This window comes from Acinonyx jubatus, chromosome B1 (assembly GCF_027475565.1).
Source record: "Acinonyx jubatus isolate Ajub_Pintada_27869175 chromosome B1, VMU_Ajub_asm_v1.0, whole genome shotgun sequence".
Lineage (NCBI taxonomy): Eukaryota > Metazoa > Chordata > Mammalia > Carnivora > Felidae > Acinonyx > Acinonyx jubatus.
In genome coordinates this window covers 191,900,467-191,914,222 of record NC_069382.1, presented here as the reverse complement: position 1 = coordinate 191,914,222, position 13,756 = coordinate 191,900,467, and the positions used below count along the sequence as shown (strand labels likewise).

Sequence of the window (13,756 nt, the reverse complement as noted above, 5' to 3'; positions counted from 1 at the left end):
TCTATGCAGCAATGAAAACCACCAGTCTACAGCCACAGGCAGCCATGGGGATGAATCTCATAAACACAATGTTTGTTTGTTTGTTTGTTTGTTTTTCTTTCCTTTCCTTTTTTTTTAAATTTAAATTTTAGTTATCATACAATGCAATATTGCGTTTAGGAGGAGAATTCAGTGATTCATCACTCCCATACAACACCCAGTGCTCATCCCAACAAGTGCCCTCCTGAATGCCCATCACCCATCTAGACCATCCTCCACCCATGTCCCTCCATCAAATCTGGGTTTGTTCTCTATAGTTAAGAGTCTTGTGATTTGTTTCCCTCTTCTTTCCCCCCACTTTCCGTATGTTCATCTGTTTGTTTCTTAAATTCCACATATGAGTGAAATCATGTGGAATTTACCTTTCTCTGGCTTATTTTGCTTAGCATAATACATTCTAGCTCTATCCATGTCATTGCAAATGGCAAAATTTCATTCTCTTTGATGGCTGAGTAATATTCATATATACGTGTGTGTGTGTATATATATATATATATATATATATATATATATATATATATTCATGTCTTCTGCCCATTTTTTTACTGGGTTGTTTGTGTTTTGGGTGCTGAGTTAGATAAGTTCTTTATAGATTTTGGATACTAACCCTTTATCGGATGTGTCATTTGGGAATATCTTCTCCCATCCCATAGGCTGCCTTTTCGTTTTGTTGATTGTTTCCTTTACTGTGCAGAAGCTTTTTATCTTGATGAAGTCCCGATAGTTCCCTTACCTTCAGTGACTTAAACACAGTGTTTCAAATGACTCCCTGTCGCATCCCCAGTGCCTGGAGGCGGGGGTGGGGTGGGGTGGGTGGGGTGGGGTGGGGTGGGGTGTCTGGCACATCATAGGCCCTTGGCAAATATTTATTGAGTGTATGGTCTCATTTGATCCTCATACAACACAATGAGACTGGTGGGACAGGAATCAGAATTTCTAGTTACAGATGAGGAACCTGAGACTCAGAGGAGCCAAGTGGTTTATTCAAGGTCATCCAGAGCATGGCCACTGCATTGGGATGCCTGCTCTGTAAACGGGTTAGTTCTCCATCATCCTCAGTTACATAGCTCTTCCCCTAGCTTTTTAACACAAATAACATATTTCAGTTTCTTTTGTTGTTGTTAAATCATCTTCTGAGGCCCAACTTGGAGATGTTTATTTCCATTATGAGATATTTTGGACCGGGCTTTGAAAGGGAAAGGGCCAGAAGGCTGTGCTTTCAGAGAAAGGGGTGTAGGGTGGGGGAGAAAGCTCACTGGGGAGATTTATGTCAAAGAATTACAGCGAACTGTCATTCTGTCTGAGTAAGTGTGGCGAGGAACAGGAAGGGCGAAAACAGGATGTCGTGGTAGCACGTGGACTTCATGGAATGTCAGATGAACAGATGGGCCTGAGCTGTCCTGGGAACTGTCAAAGGAATAAGCTCGAGGAGGCTTTGGAGAAATCCCTGCACAAGTGCAGGTGACCTGGGCTGGAGACACGTGCTTCTTGTAGGTCAGAAAGGATTCTTAGCGAAGTACACAAAGGCAAAGCAGTGGTATCTTCTGTCTAAGCTACGACTCTGCAGTCAGTCCAGATTCAGGCCGGAAGGAAGTAGGGTTCCGGGGATTGGAGGGGGGACACATTTATTGAGACATGGATTTCACTTAAAGGTTAGATTTGCTTTTTTTTAATTTCAAGAACCCGAAACAACTAAGTGTATCCTTTTAAACGCCAGTCGTGTTTACTGGGGAAAGAATTTTTTAAAGGACCAGAGGGCCCCCACAATGACAGGGGTGAAATGAACAACGGTGTCTGAGGGCAAACAGGGACGCGTGAGCCAAAAATAGGAAAAGGCAGGTCTTGTTGAATACTTCTTTTCGGTTGAAAAACTGTTGACTATTTCAAGTAAGGCTTGCGGAAGACTGACAAATTGGTTTCCGCAAATAAAAACAACTCTGAGTTTTGATGATAAACTCATTTTGAAAAGATGACAAAAAAAAAAAGCATTGCATGGATTCCGCGAGTGGTCATAGGAAACACATTTATTAAAAGCGAGCGGAGAGGCTGATCCGTCAGGAGATATAAACTGAGTCAATGAGGACACAGACTTCTGCAGAGGCTTTGAAAAATGTATTTGGAGTTTCCGCTTTAGGAACCATGGCACAGAAGGAATTTAGCAAGGCCCTACTGCAACGAAACGCCCAGATGCTAGATGAATTACATACCGGGATTGCAGACGTCAAGTGCAAGCAGACGTCAAGTGCATTGCTGAGCTTGCTGGAGAACGAGGGAAATGTACAAGCCGCCCGTTGTTCCTGGGTGCAGAGCAAGGTGTGGGGGGGTGAGTCGTCAGGAGTGTGACGTGTGCCAATTACTAAGCTACTGTTTCTTCATCGCGGAGCCACGCCTCTCGATGCTGCTTCGTGGCATCGGGACCGGCCATCTGCAGCCCCGGTTTCTCCCTGGGCGGCTGGCTCTCCACCGTCTGTCAGCTGGAGGCACTAAAAAGAGACTGAGGCCGAAGCCGGGGAAGGGATTTGCTGCTTCCTGTTGGCTCCCTCTACCCTTGCAACGTTTCTTCGCCGCAGCGGTGGCAGCTGATGGGTCACCGTTGGCTTCAGTGTCCGATTTTTCCTCAGTCTCCTGGAACGAGCCCCCCCTGTCCTGTGTCGGGCATGCCAGCACCACCCGGACAGCCTTGCTGCTGAGTCTGAGTCCCTGAGCTCTGCAGGGCTTCCCCTCCGTCTTCTGCCACACTCAGTCTTGTCTTTGCGTTCCCCCAAGCCACGCTGGGGTGACGGTTGCTTTCTGAAGTTACTCTGTATTACGTCTGTGTGTCCCCCTTGAGCTTGTTAGTCAAAGCCAGTTCCCTATATTAAATGATTTATTACAATAACTGATGTGGGTTCTCATATCTGACTGGACCGTGATGAAACAGGTCTAAAATGATTTGCTGTACTGCTGGTGGGAATGCAAACTGGTGCAGCCACTCTGGAAAACAGTATGGAGGTTCCTCAAAAAATTAAAAATAGAACTACCCGGGGACCCAGCAATTGCACTACTGGGTATTTATCCAAAGGATACCAAAATGCTGACTCAAAGAGGCACATGCACCCCAATGTTTATAGCAGCGCTATCGACTGTTGCCAAATTATGGAAAGAGCCCAAATGTCCATCGACTGATGTGGTATCGGGACCCCCCTCCCTCCCCCCACCCCCGGTGGCTCAGTCGGCTAAGTGTCTAACTCTTGATTTCGACTCAGGTCATGACCTCACAGTTCATGAGTTCGTCTCATGCTGATAGCGTAGAGCCTACTTGGGATTCTCTCTCTAAAAAAGAAAAAAAAAAAAAAAGAAGATGTGGTCTATATACACAATGGAATATTACTTGGCGATCAAAAAGAATGGAATCTTGCCATTTGCAACAATGTTGATGGAACTAGAGTGTATTATGCTAAGCGAAATAAGTCAGAAAGAGGTAAATATAGTATGATTTCACTCATGTAGAATTTAAGAAACAAATCAGGTGAACACAGATGAATAGAAGGAAACAATAAGGTAAAAACAGAGGGAGGCAAACCATAAGAGCCTCTTCAATACAGAGAACAAACTGAGGGTTAATGGGGGTGGGGGTGGGTGGGGAATGAGCTGGATGGGGGATGGGCATTCGAAGGGCACTTGGGATGAGCACAGGGTGTTATATGTCAGTGATGAACCACTGAATTCTACTCCTGAGACCAATATTTCACGGTATGTTAACTAACTTAAATTTATAAATAAAATCAAAAAATAAAATGATTTGCTATAATGTAATACGAAGAATATGATTACCATCAGGCCTTTAGTCCGATACTGAGAGATGCCCTGAGAAAGGGATTAGGTGACCTGGAGCTAGAAATTTCCAGGCAAACAAGTGATGGCTTTTGCTAGAGACTTGATACTCACAGAATGCTTTTAGCGGGATGTAGCTGGGCCCTCCAGGATCGCTTGTAGCAACAACACAGCAAACAAACGACCCCCACCCCTTGGAATCTGTGATTTATGGGCATAGCTCCCTGGAAAATGTCACACAGGCTGTGTCGCCATCTGGGGAGGGATGTGCCATGACTGAAGCGTCTTCCTTCTGTGTAAGCAATGGAGCTGCAGGTGGTTTTTAGAGACCTTATCTGCCAACGTGGGTACGTGCATGTCCTGGCCCAGACCTCCATGCTTGAGTTGTGCCCAGCAGCTATGCGTGTGCTTGACGTTGTTACAACCCTTGACGCTGGGCGAGAGCTCCCATTTATGATGAGTCTGACCTGACAGTTGGTCCTTTGTGTTCTTACAGAAGAACTTTCTCAGAATGTTACCGGGGCTTTGTCAAAATATGATGAAGGTGTGTGATACAGGTCTTAGGGGATCCGAGGGACGAGAGCGGTGAAGGGCATCCCCAGGGCAGTGGTTACAGGACCCCAGGACGTGAGGGCTGCCAGTCCACACTGGAGAAGTGGAACTCAAAAGACTGATGGGTAGAGAGCTGTTTTCAGCAAGATACCTTCCGGCTTTAGACTGGGAGAACTTGGCCAGATTTCTTTGGGTACTTGGCTTGCCTGGATCTCACACGAACACAGCCCTTGCTTTCCTCTCTGCACCCCCAATGTGAGACGCAAAACATAAAACTTGTAGAAGAATAGCTATTTGATCTCGAATCTCAAGACAATAGTTAACTACAAAATGAAACTTATACTCAGTGACGTTAAAATTAAAAACCGTTCACCGAAAGGAGCGCAAAGAAATGAAAAGATAATCTACACGATATGTGCACATGCGTGTGTGTGTGTGTTTGAGAGTGTGGTATTTGTGACACATATACACAAAGATTATTGCCCCCAGTACTAGAACTATATATTTACATCTTAAAAAAATTTTTTAATGTTCACTTATTTTTGAGAGAGAGAGACAGAACACGAGCAGAAGAAGGGCAGAGAGAGAGAGACAGAGACAGAGAGAGCAAGAGGGAGACACAGAATCCGAAGCAGGCGCCAGGCTCTGAGCAGTCAGCACAGAGTCCGACGTGGGGCTCGAACTCATGAACCGTGAGATCATGACCTGAGCTGAAGTCGGATGCTTAACTGACTGAGCCACCCAGGTATCCTATGTTTGTATCTTTATATAAAAATATATGAAGAACTCTCACAAATCAATAAGCAAAACACAAAGATCTGAATGGGAAGATGGACAAAAGGCATGAACAGGCATTTCTCAGAAGAGGAAATGAGATGGAAAATAAACCCATGGAAAGATACTCCTTCCACCTTCTGGAAACCAGTGCAAATAAAAACCCCGGTGAGATATTTTACCTCCACCAAATAGGCAAAAATCACGAAGTCCTCAACTAAAAGGTCAAGAGAGGGAAGCGTACAACCGGAGGACAGGTGGTAAACCCGTTTGGGAAACACTTGGACCTTACCTCGCAAAGCTGAAAACATGCTTACCTTAGAGGTTAGTGGCTGTGCCCCTGGGGCCGAAAGCTGGGCATGTCTTGAAGTGGAAAATGGGGGTACGCTCATCTTCTGGCCGTCAAAGTTGTCGGTCTGAGCTGGTCCTCTGGTTCGCAGGCTGATGGTCTCCCCAGGCAGCAACCAGCCTCGTCCTTCTTCAGAATTCTGCCCCTGCAGTAAATGTAATTTTTCTATGCGTACAACGATATGAGTAACTTTGGGAAGGTCTGCCCACAAAATATTCATAGAATGCTCATGGAAGCATTGTTTAACCCAGGAATGACACAAAGACCAGTAACAGGCAACTAAATGGCTTTAGTACATTGTGGTAAAGTCTTTCACTGGAATCCTACACAGTGGTGAAAATGAGCCAACTGGAGCCACTGGAGATGACTTTTATTTATTTATTTATTTATTTTTTTCTTTCTTTATTTTTAAAAAAATTTTTTTAACGTTTATTTATTTTTGAGACAGAGAGAGACAGAGCATGAACGGGGGAGGGTCAGAGAGAGAGGGAGACACAGAATCCGAAGCACGCTCCAGGCTCCGAGCTGTCAGCACAGAGCCTGACATGGGGCTCGAACTCACGGACCATGAGATCATGACCTGAGCCTAAGTCCGACGCTTAACCGACTGAGCCACCCAGGCGCCCCTGGAGATGACTTTTAAAACACGGTGTGAGGGGCACCTGGGTGGCTCAGTCGGTTGAGCGGCCGACCTCAGTTCAGGTCATGATCTCGCGGTCCGTGGGTTCGAGCCCCGCGTCGGGCTCTGTGCTGACAGCTCAGAGCCTGGAGCCTGCTTCGGATTCGTGTCTCCCTCTCTCTCTGCCCCTCCCCCCGCTGACACACCGTCTCTCTCTCCCCCTCAAAAATAAATAAACATTAAAAAAATTAAAAAAAAATTCTCTTTATGTAAAGTGTAAAAATGTTCACAACTTGCAATGTTGTTTAGGGTCGTATGCGCATGTAGTAAAATGATAAACTTGTATTTATAATGGTCGTGGTAACCTTGTGGGCATGCTGGGAACTTCCAGGAGGTGTTGGTATTTATGATTCTGTGTCTCAAGCTGAAGGGTGAGTAAATGAGATTTTAAAGAACAATTCTGTCAATGGAGTCTGCTTAAGATTCTCTCTCTCCTTCTCTCTGCCCCTCCTTCACTTGTGCACACTCTCTCTCGTTCGAAAATACATACATACATACATACATACATAGATACATACATAAATGCATAAACAAACCCATTCATGGGGCGCCTGGGTGGCTTAGTCGGTTGAGTGTCTGACTTCGGCTCAGGTCATGGTCTTGCAGTCTGTGAGTTCGAGACCCACATTGGGCTCATTGCTGTCAGCATGGAGCCCACTTTGGATCCTCTGTCCCCCTCTCTCTCCTCCTTCCCAATTGTGCTTTCTCTCTCTCTCAAAAATAAATAAACATTAAAAAAATTAAAAAAAATTCTTTATAGCATATGTACATACATCATATATATGTATATACACACATATACATTATATATATAATCTTATAGCATATGTATATACATATATCCATACTTATGTACTATGTATATTATCTAAGACATATGATATTCTTATTATATACTTGTATATATCATATGTATGTACATATATTTTATATATGTATATATAAAAGCTCTCTATCCTTTTGATTGTAAGAAATATTCCATAAATACGTAATATTTTAAGAGTATAAAAATGTAGATATGTAAAATCTCATTTTCGTAAAAAATCTACCTATTTCATTAATTCAAAGGCACACTTTTGCCTCCCATGTTTTAACACCTCTGGAATTAGAAAGTATCTTTTTTTTTCAAGTGTATTTATTTATTTTGAGAGAGAGAGAGACAGAGCGAGAGAAAGAAAGAGAATCCCAAGCAGGCTCCACACTGTCAGTGCGGAGCCCGACTCGAGGCTCCATCTCCCAAACTGTGAGATCGTGACCTGAGCCGAAATCAAGAGTCAGCTGCTTAACCTGTTGAGTCACGCTGGCACCCCAGAAAGTATCTTAAAATTGCTACTGATCAAGTGGCAGTTAGGCTACAGTTATCGTCATGTGTTCTCGTTTCTAACTACTGATACTGCTGTGAATGATGTGCATCATGGATTCTGTGTGCTTTGATTTGAAACATCATTTAAAGTGTCTTTTCAAAGATTGCATCATGATTTGGCAATAAAACAGAGGTAGTGTGTATTCAGAAAGTCCCAGAAACCTGGCAGCAAGGAATACCTGACGTATCAGGGAGGCAGATACTGTGTTGGAGGAAAAATACCTGTGATTTCATCTTTTCTTGCAAAGTAACCACCAAGTTCTGTGTGAGACAAGAAAGGAAGGTATCCCAGAGCAGGTGAGGCTGTTCCATCTTGTTCCTGAGCTATTTTTCAAAAGATTATGTGGTGGATTCCCAGGCACACAGCTAACGGTGGGAGGAAATCATCAATCCCTTTCATTTCAAAGCAACAAGTGGATATGATGGATTCATGCCTCTAGTGAGACTATGATGAGTGTCATACTCTCAGTTTTTTCTTTCTTAGTATATAAAGTAATGATGATGCATTTTATAGTCAATAGCATCTTAGATTTCATGAAATATGGCATATGAGTTTTATATGTACGTAAAAAGAAAAGTCTGGAGGAATTGTGTATCAATCAAAGTAATAACATATCTGACTTGTGGGCTTACGAGTGGTTTTTTTTTTTTCTATCTTTGCCTCCTGTTTTTTAAAATGTTTATTTTTTGAGAGGCGTGGGAGAGAGAGAGAGAGAGAGAGAGAGAAAGTGCAAGTGGAGAGAGGCAGAGAAAGAGGGAGAGAATCCCAAGCAGGCTCCGTTTGAGGGGATCGATGCCACAAACCATGAGATCATGACCTTAGCTGAAATTAAGAGTTGGAGACTTAACTGAGCCACCCAGGTGCCCCTGCTTGGTTTCGTTTTTAATTTTTTCCACAACCAAGACATTACTTTTAGAACAAAAATGCTACTATTTAACAAAATTCAGGTTTTATATCATTTGTTTAAAAAGGTCAAGCATACAACTAAGAGGGAGCGAGGATGCTCCAGCCTACGTGTGTCCGCGGGTCACCTGGCTCCTGCCACAGCAGACACTGTCACAGCCACACTTGTGGACGCTGACGAGGCTCACGGCATCTTGGTTCCAGTCCCAGCAACACGTAGTGTGTGTGTCCTTAGAAGTCAGTGATGCAACCTGAGTGTCGCCTCTCCTTGCCATAGAACAGGGGGGGCCGATATCCTTCACAGGGCTAAGAACCGAGTGGAGTTTTCAGTTTTGAACCTCATCAGTTTCCGTGGACGTTGAATTACGTTTCTGGGTGTGCAGGTGTATGTGTGTGCGTTGCGGTGCGGAAACAGGGGTTTTAGGTTTAGTAACTTCCGGGTTAAATAAACTAACCTAATTTCTTGGAAATTTATGTGCACTGCTGATACATCCAGTGAACTTTCCAGAAGGGCCGCAGGGTGAGGAAGCCTCTCTTGGAACTAGTGCTTTGTGTGATGTGAAGCTATTGAAACAGTTATCGCTTCCAGGAACTTTCTGGAAAGCTGACCTGGCGGTAAAGATGGCATCCATCATGGCCTCCAGTTCACCCTGCTCGTCAGCTTCTAGAATGCTCTCTTCTCTAGGTTCTAACCTTGCTGAAAACTCGCCTTATACTTAAAAGAAAGCAAATAACAACCTCTTCCTCTGGTCTGTCAGGAGTTAGTCCTTCATCTGGCTTCCCTCTTCCCCCTTCCGGGTCCTGTGCCTGGACAGCAATCTCTGTGCAGCACAGCTGTTTCACTGATGTCACCCTTCAACACCTGGGTTCAGACTCGAATCCCTGGTGCCAGGCCTGGTGCAGGAGCTTGTCAGATACATATTCCCCAGCACGGTGGCTTCGATGGGAAGACAGGCCCTCGATTTCCTTCGCCTCAGGGAGGTGTCAGTGGATGGCGAAGAACGCCTTATTCTTGACTTCATCATAATGATGGCTAAGCAGTAATTCGGGGAAACGTAAAGTGCTCTTGCACATAGGATGAATAGAAGACACGAAAATCACAGAAAGCAAGCAAACCTTTCGGCATTTGAGTTCGAATCGTCAACCGCCAGTCTCAAATCGGTTAGTAGGTTGACCAGTCGCTCGATGTCTGGGCTCCACTACAGGATGGTCCTGAGGTCGGTGGGCCTGCTGTTGAATTCCATCAGTGGCCCCCTCCCACGGGGCCTGGCACGGAGAACCCCGACCTGGGGGTTAGGAGAGTTGAGTCCCAACTTTGCCACCAACCCACTTTGAGATCTTGCCGGGAAGAGGAACACTAGATGGCCATTCCTAATTGGGGTGCTTAGGGCAGGACATCGTTAGTAGGTTGTAGTCTTTAAAAAGCCTAGGTGGTGGTGGTGGGGGTGGGGGCATAAACGTGCAGAGGCCTCAGGCAGGGAAGGACTGTGGTCGTGCACGATCAGCTTTAGCTCAAGAGGAATTAGCCACATCACTTTCCACCAGGGGATTTTTCTGCCCCTTCGGGAAGTCTTGCTGGCTTATTCCAGCCCTGTCTCAGCTCCGCGATGTGCTGGTGTTCATGTTGCTCGCGGAGGGGCAGAGAGTGGTGGGGACAGTGGTAGCTGGGCGGAGACCAGGGGATGGCAAACACGGAGATGGTCTGTGCGGGTCTCCAGGGGAAGCTACAGGCATTTGGCGCAGACGTTTCTGTGGAGGCGAGGGCGGTCTCGTCCCCCTGCAGAACGTTCAGCGTTCTGACCTCCTCCCTTCTACTAAACGCCAGCAGGACTGAATCATCGTGATGACCGAGAACTGCTCCCCTGTAGTTCCGGTGCCCCATGGGACGGTGTCCCCTCCCTACCTGGCTTTTAGAACAACTGGAAGCCACAATGGCCTAGCTGAGTTCCCACCAGAAAACTGCATTTCCCAGTGCCGATATTTAGCTCCAACTTTATAAAGAGGCAGCACTTCCTCCTGGTCCGACGACTCTGTCGCTGTCAGGCCATGCCCAGAACGGCTGTGACCCAACCGCATACGCAGGTTTCGCACTGAGAATGCAGTTTGAGGTGTTTCTGGTAATCCAATCTAAACCCCACAGTGCAGAGACTGTGGCTCCAGGACTTTGGGGCCTTGGAATCAACTCTGGCTTCTTCCCTTGACTAAGAAAAGCCACTTTCCATTTCTGAGCTTTGGTTAAATTCATCCACTTAAATGAAAACGTGTAACTCTCTTGTTCTTGTGTCCAAGGTCCCTTCCAGATCCAACATTCAGTTCTACCAAGGGGCCACCACGGACTCATATTTGAAAGTGAAAATGGAACAGTATCTCCAACACCAAGTATTTGAAGAGAAGAAGTGTTTTTCACAGGAAGAACATTTAAAATACGGAAAAAAAAAAAATCTTACCGCTCAAGTTTTGGAAACATCTTATAATTTATATATAAAATCTTGTAAGAAACCATGTAAAATGACAGAAATATCCACCTTACATTAAGAGTCAAAAAAAAAATTCACACACACTGAATGTAAATTTTAATTATAAAACAATATGAACAAAACATTTTAAAATAATCTCAATTATTTGGCAACTCATCACATCCATTGCTAGAGACAAATTTGATCTTAAGAAAAATTTAATCTTATGAAAAAACTTAGGTTGGACAGTTTGTTCATATGGGAGTTAAAACATGTTTAAAAAAGAACCCGGCGATAAAGCCAGTTTCTATCTTGAAATCACCGTGTATAAAACAACATAAAATCCTGAAGCTCGATAGACAGGAGTGACCTAATCTCAATGCATTTCTCGTCACCGAGAAAGGACAATATGGAAAGAAAATGGGTAGAAGCCTCGGAGTAGCACAGAGGGGAGGAACGAACACCGACAGAGAGGTTTTTGCTGCAGGTGACGGGATGTAGGACCTCACACGCCAGTCGGGCTGGAAGGAGAGCCACAGAGGCGAGCATAATCTAAAAACAAGGTACATTCTTAAAAAACAGTCACAGCTGTGAACAGAAAAGCAATGCAGACCCTTTCTGGAGCTAAACTACTTTACTGGGATACATGCGAGAAGATTCTGTATTTCCTGCCGGGTCATATTCATATAGTTACAAGGCAGGCAGCATCCTAAAACATCTCTACTGATGACTGCATAGCATTGAAACCCACCCCACCCCCTTTTTTTTATAAAAAAAAATAATAAAATAAAATAAACAGATATATAGTAAAGTTCACAGATAAGTTTTCTCTGTAAAATAAATAAAGTGTTCATTGATTAGCATCATACATAGAGTAAAATACAACCTATTTTTACATGTTTATATACTGTACACAGATTACCAGTAGGCAGCCTGGTGTCTGATGGCTGGAAGGGTTCGCATTAGTGACGTGTCCCATCGGGAAATCCCAATTTCACATGTTAAAATATACAACTACTTTGTTTTGAGTTCAGATACAAAGTAAACTTATTTTCCTTTATCTGAAATAAATGTACATAATATCTTCTATGAACAGTAGTTTATAAAGCTGTTTAAAACAGAACAAGAAAAAGCTTGCACCTAGAAACTCAGAGCACATGCATGTCCTTTCCCTGGTTTAAAAAAAAAAAAAAAAAAAAAGCTTATGGCCCCGAGGCTCGTCCCTCCTCTCTCCGCGGTGTCCTCCACAAGCCAGGGGCGGCGGCGGCCAGGATCACCGCTTGGCCTTCTTCGAAGGGGCTTCTTCCACCCTCTGCTGGCCTCTAGTTCGGGCTCCGGGGGGGCTGGCCTCCCTCTTGCGCTTGCTAGGAGGGGAGAGCTGGGCCTTCGATCTGCAGGAAAGAAAAGTCAAGGCAGTGATGAGAGCTGAAGGGAACGGCTTCAGTAACTTGGGAGTTCTTTAAACAAGGGGAGGTTTTGGACTTTAGAGCCAGGAGGAGAAAGCCCGGGTCACGTTTCCACAGGAAGAGGCGGCTCTAGGGGGGAGCAGTGCTGACTTGTCATCTGCTGACCGCCTCATACAAACGGCACGAGGGCAGCTCGGAGGCCTGTAATCTGCTTCCAGCTCCCTCACGCTCCGGGTGCCCACCTGGGTCCAAGCACTTTCTTCTCTGGGTCCTAGTTCTTCTGTCTACAAAGTAACCTCCTCCACGCACTGCCCCGAGTTGAGACGGCCAGCGGGACCCCAGCAGGGCTGTCCGCTACGTCTGGGCGCGGGCCTGATCTTGTTTCACGGGCCAGTTTACAGAGAAGGGCTGGCAATGGTAGAAAAGGCACCGGAGGGGGAGTTCGGGGCAGGTGGGGGAGGCGCACATGGGTGGCTCAGTCAGTTAAACGTCCAACTTTGGCTCACATCACGGTTCATGGGTTCGAGCCCCCCGTCAGGCTCTGAGCTGACAACTTGGAGCCTGGAGCCTGCTTTAGATTCCGTGTCTCCCTCTTTCTCTGCCCCTTGCCTGCTCATGCTCTGTCTCTCGCTCTCAAAAATGAATAAACGTTTTTTTTTTTAAAAAAAAAAAAGGCACTGGAATTTCCTAAGAGCATTCTGGCCAATCTCTTCGCTCTCCTGTCTGCCGTGACAATGATCTGTTGGAAACCCCAATGAATGGTGTCACTGTCCTGTTTAGTATTATATGGATGTCCCTGTTGACTATCTGATGGCTTTCAAGATAAAGTCATCCCGAGAATTCAAAAGTCCTTTACAGTTAGCCCTTGACTTCTACACCACCCTGGGCTACGGTCCTGCCGAAGTCCTGCCGTTCCCAAACACGACATTCCTTTACGTTTTCGTGCTTTGACATGTGAATTCTTGGAGAATCACCCACACCTCCCATCTAGCACACGTGTGCGTTTTTAGGCCCCAGTTCAAAAGCAACTCCTTCCGGGAAGCTGTCGTCATCACAGAGCAAGCTGCTCTCTTCCAACTAGAGGATACAGACCTCAATAGGAAATGCCACTGGCATTGCTTCTATTAAATTTTGTTCACGAAAATTTTGTGTCGGTGATAGAGGCAGAACGTGAACACAGGTGATGCTGCAAAACCGTTTTGGCGTGGTTGGGGCCAAGGAAAGTTGAAAATCACGTCCACGCGTCCAGGTCCGCTAGGCTGCTTCTCCAGGGCGGCTGCTGGGTCCAGTACCGGGTACGCAGGCACGTGTCCGCGCCTGTCCGTGGGCTACCCGGGAAGGAGAACACCACGGAAGCCAAGTCTGCAGGGGCGGACCAGTGGGGCCACACCGACAGGAGAATGCGTTTGCTCTATCGTTCT

The 13,756-nt window shown here is 45.5% G+C and overlaps 1 protein-coding gene across 3 annotated transcripts in view; it reads right to left on the bottom strand.

Moving 5' to 3' along the window:
• Window positions 1–11,029: 11,029 nt before the first annotated feature.
• BOD1L1 (biorientation of chromosomes in cell division 1 like 1) overlaps window positions 11,030–13,756 on the bottom strand; it is a 52,850-nt gene continuing 50,123 nt past the window's right edge. For all 3 annotated transcript variants that reach the window (XM_053217562.1, XM_053217563.1, XM_053217564.1), the window contains 2 exons: window positions 11,497–12,320; window positions 11,030–11,433 (listed from right to left, as the gene is read on the bottom strand). In XM_053217562.1, the coding sequence (XP_053073537.1) occupies window positions 12,203–12,320 (118 nt within the window). In that variant the 3' untranslated portion in view covers window positions 11,030–11,433; window positions 11,497–12,202. The remainder of the gene's footprint in view (window positions 11,434–11,496; window positions 12,321–13,756) is intronic.